Source organism: Cebus imitator, unplaced genomic scaffold (assembly GCF_001604975.1).
Source record: "Cebus imitator isolate Cc_AM_T3 unplaced genomic scaffold, Cebus_imitator-1.0 Scaffold159, whole genome shotgun sequence".
NCBI lineage: Eukaryota > Metazoa > Chordata > Mammalia > Primates > Cebidae > Cebus > Cebus imitator.
In genome coordinates, this window is record NW_016107474.1 from 3,004,459 (window position 1) to 3,012,524 (window position 8,066).

Here is an 8,066-nt window from a genome sequence, read left to right on the forward strand (position 1 = left end):
TCTCTACTAAAAATACAAAAAATCAGCTGGGCATGGTGCCGTGTGCCTGTAATCCCAGCTACTCGGGAGGCTGAGGCAGGAGCATTGCCTGAACCCAGGAGGCGGAGGTTGCGGTGAGCCGAGATCGCGCCATTGCACTCCAGCCTGGGTAACAAGAGAGAAACTCCGTCTCAAAAAAAACAAACAAACAAACAAAACAAAACAAAACAAAAAAATTGACCGGGTGTGGGGGCTCACGCCTGTAATCCTAGGTACTCGGGAGACTGAGGCAGGGGAATCACTCGCGCCCAGGAGGCAGAGGCTGCAGTGAGCTGAGATCACACCACCCCACTCCAGCCTGGGTGACAGAGCGAGACTCCATCCCAAAAAATTAAAAATAAAATAAACAATAAAGATGACAAAAAAGTGAGGGCTCTGCGGATGGGATGACCGCGCTGCAGCGTGGCCTGGAGATGAGCCATGTTGATCCTTGTAGTCATAACCGGCCCTTGGCTATTCCGGGTTCCGTGCGGAGTGGGGGACAGGTCGGCCCTTAGCAGTGGGCAGCTGGTGTCACCATCGCCGTCCCCGTAGTCGTCATCATCATGGTGGTCCTTGCTCCCCTCAGGACTGGAGAGCCCAGGTGCACACAGCAGCATGGAGGGACATGTGCCATTCCCGCAAGAGCGCCCCAGACCCGGGGCGGCACCCTTGCAGTCCTGGCTGTCACACGGGGCAGCTTTCTTGGCAGAAGACAGGACCTGGGGAGGAACACAGCTGTGAGTGGTCAGCGGCCAGTCCTATCTGGTCCCAGAGGTTCCCGCCACTTCTGTGCTCCCCTCAGGGACCTAAAAGAAATATCTGCATTGGAAGCCATAGGTGAGACTCTGGCCAGCTTATGGTGTAGAGCTGGCCACCACCAGGACGTGCAGCAAACCAGGTGCCACCCTGCCAGTTCTCCAGCAAGAATCCAAGATATCACAATCACAGCCTTCCCGTGTCCGTTTTTTAAGTTTATGTATTTATTTTTGTAAAGACGGGGTCTCCCTATGTTGCCCAGGCTGGTCTGGAACTCTTGGGCTCAAGCCACCCTCCTGCCTCAGCCTCCCAAAGTGCTGGGGTTACAGGCGGCAGCCACCGCGCCTGGCCCTGTATCCATTTGGTCACGTGGTAATCGAGGCGCTCCAGTTGCTGAGAGAGGTGAGGGGTCTGCGTGCTGCTCCCTGCTGGTAATCACAGCTCAGGATGGCACCAGGTGCCTGGCGGCCCAGTCTGAAAGAGAGCATTCCTTGGGGGCACCTTCCCCTGATTTGCAGGGTGCAGCTGAGATGGTTTGCCCAGCTCTCTGAGCCAAATGCCAAGTCCTCGGGGCTGCCTGGGCAAGGACCACAGAATAAACCTTGCCCCCACCACCGCCAGGGGACCGGGCAAGGGCGGACTTCGGGGCTCAGCTTCAGGTTTCCTCTTAGATGCTCTGGGCTCCCTGCAGTGCCGGCCAGCTGCTGCAAGGTCTTGAGAAGTTCCCGTTTTGGATGGCCAAGCAGACAGTGCTGTGTGGTCGGGACCCCGGCAGCAGGGGTCCAGCCTGGTGTCCCCTAGGCTGGGCTTGCTGGGCGAGGAAGACACTGGCACTGGCCTTATGGAGGACCTGCTCTGCCGTTGCCCACAGCCAGCCAATCTTGAGTTTCTGATGGCCAAGGTCAGGCCATCGCTGGGGAGGAATGGCACCCACAGCCAGAGAGCCTGGGCTCACCGTGTCCACCTCTTCCCTTTCAGGCTGTTTCTGGATCTCTGGAAGCATCTATAGCCGCTCACCCTCCCACCCGGGAGTCTGAGCCCCGGCCGGGTGCCCCTGCGGAGACCCTGCCCAGAGGCCCCAGGATGGTCCAGGAGCTGAGGCCAGCACCATGTCTGCAGAGCAGCCGGGAGGAGGACGGACCAGACCTCACCGGCGCAGGTAGGCGCCGGCTCTTTCTGTGTCTCTGGTTCTGGACTGGGAAAGGGTTGTCCCAGCAGGGATGGGGGCTCCCAGAGCCGAGTTCAGACCCATTCTGCCTCATGTTCTCGACATCCTAGGAGAGAGACCGGGTGCTGGCTGGGCCTCCCTCGCTGGATGTGGGTTTTCTTTTCCATACTCCTTAGGGTTCCAGAATCCTGGTTTAATCCACATCCCTGGTTCTCGATCCCCTCACCTGCCAGCCTCCCGTACCGCCTTTGTGGTGTTTCTTTTCCTATATACTCTATTGTCTTCATTCATTCATTCATTTGAAAAAATGATATCATGGTTATTCTTGAGCCCAGAAGGGGTCGTTTCTGGGTTTTCGCGGAGGTCAACGTGCTGTGTCCTGGGTGCATATGTGTGGTTCTCTTGGGCTGGGGCACCGGGAACCAGGCGGCTTTGTGCGCAGTGTGGGGCGGGGGGGTGAGGTGCCACCGCCGTCTTCTTGCTCCCACTCCCACCAGCCACAGACACGCTGCGGACAACACCCCCCACCCTAGGCATCCTCAGACACCTCCTGAGGGCTTTTGCACGGTGCTTCCCTGAGGCCAGGTGAGGCTGTGCCCTCCTAGGTGTGGACCCCTAAGGCTTTGACTGCTGGGCCTTGGGACCTGCGCCAGTTCAGACCCTTTGGCTGGGCTTGGACCCGAGATCATATCTCTGTTGCGTTTTTATGGCTCTGTCCTGAAGCCATCCCTTAGGTCGTATGTCCATCAGCAAGACCCTCCAGAGGGAGCTGTGGTCAAGGCTCTGCCCTGCCCCCATCACTGCTCCTAGAGCAGGGAGACTGGAGACCCCCAGCCCAGCCCACCCCAGAGCCAACCACAGTGAGGACATGGGCCCAAAGCACCCGTGTTATTGGGCCAAGCTGGGGAGGAGATGGACAGACGGGGACTGCTGGGGACCCATCCCCCTAGCCCTGGACTTTGATCTGGGACTTCCGTCTGCAGGACAACCCCAGTGCCGGCCTCTTTCTCTTGGTGTGGTAGGCTCCAAGGCGGGGGAGGGGGTGTCCAGAGGCTTTAGGGACTCTGAGCCCTTGGAAGGGTGTCCAGACACTGGCAGATGAGGACAGGGTGGTCAGGCAACAAAGCAGGCCAGGCAGGGACTGCTACCCCAACTCTGTCCCCCGAATGCTGGCACTGGCTTTACTGAGGACCTGCCCTGCCACTGTCCCGAGCCAGCTTATCACAGTTCCCAATCACAAAGGCCAGGCCTTTGTCGGGGAGGGATGGCTAAGAGCCTTGGACAAGTGAGTTCCCTGGTTTGTGCCTCAGTTTCCCCATTTGGGAAATGGGAGGACAGCTAACAGGAGTGCATGGCTCACGGGGCAGGTATGGCGATTAACTCAACCAGGACCCGAGCATATTCGTGACAGGCCTTGGCTCCCTCAGCGTTCAGGTTGCTGGCTGGGCCAGTGAGTTAGGATTTCTTTGTGATTTCTGATGCTCAGCTCTGGGTGGCAGCCCAGGCTGGGCCCATACCCGCCTGTCACTCAGGACATCCTCAGGGGAGGCTCAGGCAGAGGAGGATGCCGGTGTTCCCTGTGGCTGGGGCAGGCTGGGTGCCCCCATTTGCTGATGTGTCCTCCTCGGCCTGGGGCTCACGGGCCAGTGGAAGGCTCCCAGGAGGAGGCAGCTTGCCTGGTTCTCACCGTTTCTCTCCCACTGCTTTGGGCCCCAGGAGAGCCCCAGGAAACCAGAGCCCACCGGAGCAACACAAGGCCCAGACGGACTCTTAGGCAGTGTTTGGCTGTGATTTGGGGAGCAGGCCCACCCACTTCTTATCTGAGGGACTTTGGCAAATTAATGAGTCGTCCAGAGCCTCTGTCCTCACGTCTGTAAGAGGGAGCCGTCAGAGGAGGTCTTGGTAGAGCTTTCATGGCAACTGCGTGAGCTGGTGCTTGCAAGATGCTTAAAGAGGGCTGGGCACCAAGGAAGAACTGAGTCTGCCTCCCCCCACGCGTGTCGGGACACACGTCCTCTTCCTTCAGTGAGACAGCATCCCGTAGGTCAGAGAGGCTGAGCAATCTGCCTCCACTCACACAGCAGTGAGCCAGGGGGATGGGGCTTGAACCTCGCAGTCTGCCTTTTCACCTAACGCGGCCCACCCTTGTGCACCAGGCTGCTTCCCTGAGTGCTGGGAGGCTGAGGAGTTCGAGACCAGCCTGGCAGCCTCCAGGCAAATCTCTGTCTCTACAAAAAATACAAAAATTAGCCTGGCATGGTGGCATGCACCTGTCGTCCCAGCTACTTGGGTGGCTGAGATGGGTGGATCACTCATGCCCAGGAGGCTGAGGCAGCAGTGAGCCATGATAATACCACCCCAGCCTAGGCAACAGAGCAAGACTTTGTCTCAAAAAGTTTTTTAATTTAAAAAAATGTTTAAAAATAATGAATTCAGGAATTTTCAGGGTGACATGTTCAAAAGGAGTCCTTTTTGGAGACCTTTGGGAATGGGGCTGGTCACTCCTGAGTTCCTGGTCCCGGTGGCTGCCAGGTCCCTGGAGAGAACCTTGTCTCATCAGCAGGTCCTTGCTGCCACTCACTGAGTACTAGCAGGGGACAGTGGGGGACCCCTGAGTGTCTGAGAGAGCCAAGAAGGGTGCAGAGGTTATGGGGGACCCCCATGAATGTCCCTGCAACAAGGGCTGATCTGGGAAGCCAGGAGCCCCTGCCCTGCGGCCGGGTGGGGGCTTGAACCTGCATCTGCCAGCTGCTCCCTGTCAGGCTGCAGCCTGAGCCCCGCCGGCTCCCCAGCCAGAGACCCACCAGGAGCGTGTCCCACAGTCAGGCCCCGCCTGGGCAGCCACTGCTGCTCAGAAACGTGACAGTGACTAATGGTTTATTACACACCTGCCACCTCTCATCTGGCAGGCGGGCGGGCGCTGTCTCCCGGGCCCAGCTGTGCACTGCCAGCTGGGCGGCGGGGCGGGCGCAGGGGGAGGGGGCACGTCCAGACACGCAGACTCATGAGACAGACACAGCCGTGGTGCACACACACAAACACACACAGAGGAAAGCAGGCACGCGGAGACAGCCCACAGACACAGCATAGGCATGGGTGCATGCATAGACCACACGCCCGCACAGATAGGCAGACACACACACACACACACACACACACACACACACACACACCCCTGCCGAGGTTTTTCCTAGGCACATGGTATGCACGTGGATACTCACAGGCACAGGGCCACATGCAGACAGACACAGACCCTGTCCGCACCACACACACCACACACAGCCACACACCCAGAAGCCAGACCTGCTCCCACAGGTGGGTACATGCACAGCCTCACACACACACATGCAGTACACACATGGATACATGCACAGACTCCCTCACACGCACACACACACACACACACACACACACAGGTGCAGAGACACAGAGACACACAGAGACAGGCATAGCCCCCCACGGACACAGATGCGCACGGGCATCAGGACCCTCTGACACACACATATAAGCACACATTGCACACACACACACAGGACGTACATTCCAAATGCCCATTCCCACACGGTCTCCTCTTTCCAGACCACGGCCCCAGGGGCACCGAGCCCTCCCTGCCCTCTGTGTCTCTGGCCCCCGGCCATGGTGGCCCCACCCTGGCACTGGCTTGGGCAGGGGCCTTTACCAGCGGTGGGGGTGGCAGGGCAGGTGGAGGGACTGTAACCGCCGGGGCAGCTCATTGCTGACTCCTATTTCCCTGGAAATGCCTTGTATGTGTGGACAGCGGCTTTTGCCAGGGAAAGGAAGTAGGAACAGGAGGAGCCGCTGTGCCAAGCTGGGGCCTGAGCCGAGTACCCCAGGGACACGCGTGGCCGACAGCTGCCTTGGCCTCTCCCAGAGGCAGGGGTTGTGCATGCTGTGGAAGGCTGCGATGAGTTTGGATAGCACTGGGTCCCCCACCCCAGGCTTCCAGGCCAGCCCACATGGCTCATTAGACTCACGTAACTACGGCTGGATGGGGCTGCCGCCCTGTCCAGAGTGGGGCCACTCCCTGGCCTGGCCCTCAGCATGTGGGCAGCTTTGGCCCTCAGGTGTTACATTCAAAGTGCCCGTCTGGGAGGTGGCCGCTTGCTGGCTTCGGGGAGCACAGCTCCAGGGCTGGGGACCCTGCCCTCCTGTGAAGACGTGGGGACCCCTGGGGCTGGATTCCTCTGGCAGGCAAGGGCCAAAGGGACTAACCAGGCGTCTCCAGCTGCCGGGAGAAGGGTGCAACTGAGACCTTGTGACGAGCGTCCTTCCCTCGTGGTGTGGGGGACATCCGAGTCATCTCCTTCTAATACTCTTCGACCTTTAGTCAAATGAAGACCCATTTCTCATGTGCCATCACATGCAGCATAAAATCTATCGAGACGACACTCCTCGTTTATCATCAGTGGATGGGAGCAGGCTTCCCTGGAACAATTAGCTTTGCGTTGTCCGCAGCCGGCGTGGGAGGAAAGCAGCGCTGGCTGGTGAGAGGAGGGAGCGGCTTGGACTCAGGTCCAAGTTTCCAAGTCCCAGCACTGCTACCTCCCGGCCACGGAGCTGACTCAGGGTTCAGGACCTTCCCTGGGCTCAGCTGCTCTGACTGCTGATTAGGCATGGTAAAAATAAAATCCTTGTGGTAGCATGGTGTCAGTGACATTGGAGATGGCGCTGAGGGACGCCATGCAAGGCTGCGCAGGTTGCACACTGTGCAACTCCAGAAGGCACCATTCTCATTGTGGTCTCTGTGAACACGCTTTCTGCATGGCCATCGGGGCTGCCGTGTTGCGCAGCTTAGTGGTGGCCCTGGAGTTGTGCCACGTGGGCCCTGGGTACCCTTCCTGAGCTGTGAAACAGTTTCTGAAGCGGTTATTGATATCATTTTTTTTTTTTTTGAGATGGAGTCTCACTCTGTCACCCATGAACTTGGCTCACTGCAACCTCTGCCTCCTGGGCTCAAGCGATTCTCCCACCACAGCCTCCCGAGCTGGGATTACAGGCGCACTCCACCATGCTTGGCTAATTTTTTTTGTATTTTAGTAGAGACGGGTTTTCACTGTGCTGCCCAGGATGGTTTGAAACTCCTGAGCTCAGGCAATGCACCGGCCTTGGCCTCCCAAAGGGCTGGAATTGCAGGCATGAGCCACCACGCCCAGCCGATATCATTATTAATAGATGTAGTGGACACCACAGACCCCTCCGCGGAGTTTGGGGTGGGGTTGCAGAAAACCGGGCCAAGATTGACTCTCTGGCCATGCCCATGTTCCGGGCGCTCCTCCCGTTCTCACCTGCCATGCTGGGGTGTTGCCTTGCTTCACAGGCTGCTGGGGCTGATCGCCCCTTTCGGGACATTCTGTGGGTGTCTTCTGTCTGCTCTGCCCCCACCCAGAGGGCCCCTGTTCTCAGCAGTGCTTGCTCCAGGCTTCCGGGAACCACAGGCCAGGCCTTACCTCCAACCTGGCCAACCGGGACTGGGCCTGTGTTCTCTGCACACGGGTGCCAGGGCCCGTGGTGTCTCCTCCTCCTCCTGGCTCTTCCCAGGGGGTTTCTCTCTCTGTTCCCAGGGCAGGGCTGATTCCAACATCCACACACAGCAGAGGAAGGAGGGAACGAGGGTCACCAAGACAATGAAAGCGCTAAGCTGTTCTCCCACCAGAGGGTGCAGTTGCAAAGCCTAATTTTCCCATGCTGTGCCTCAGTTTACTTGTGGGTACTGTCACCCTCTGTTGGCCACCTGCGGAAGGAAAGCCGGCCTCTCCTAGTGGTCTGGGATGGTGGATGGGGCAGAAAAGAGGAGGAGCGAGGTGGCAGGGTGGGTGAGAGCTGCTGGAGACGACACAGCATGCCCTCCATCTCCAGCCCCTGGGCTGGCCCGGAAGGTCCTTCCCTCCACCTGCTCCTGTGACTTCTGCCTTGCCGGCCTCCATGGCATGGCTTACTTAGGAGGAGGTCTGTGTTCCTTTCCATGGCTGCTGTGATGATCTCACAAACTTAGTGGCTTAAAACAGCACTCATTACTCTTTCTCTCTCTCTCTCTCACACACACACACACACACACACACACAGACACACACAGACACAGAGACACACACACACACACACA

General features: G+C 58.4%; 1 protein-coding gene across 3 annotated transcripts in view; it reads left to right on the top strand.

Annotated features, from left to right (window-relative positions):
• Positions 1 to 1,759: 1,759 nt before the first annotated feature.
• The window catches only part of GSE1 (Gse1 coiled-coil protein), a 314,063-nt gene continuing 307,756 nt past the window's right edge, over positions 1,760 to 8,066 (top strand). For all 3 annotated transcript variants that reach the window (XM_017543647.2, XM_017543651.2, XM_037743919.1), the window contains exon 1: positions 1,760 to 1,936. In XM_017543647.2, the coding sequence (XP_017399136.1) occupies positions 1,861 to 1,936 (76 nt within the window). In that variant the 5' untranslated portion in view covers positions 1,760 to 1,860. The remainder of the gene's footprint in view (positions 1,937 to 8,066) is intronic.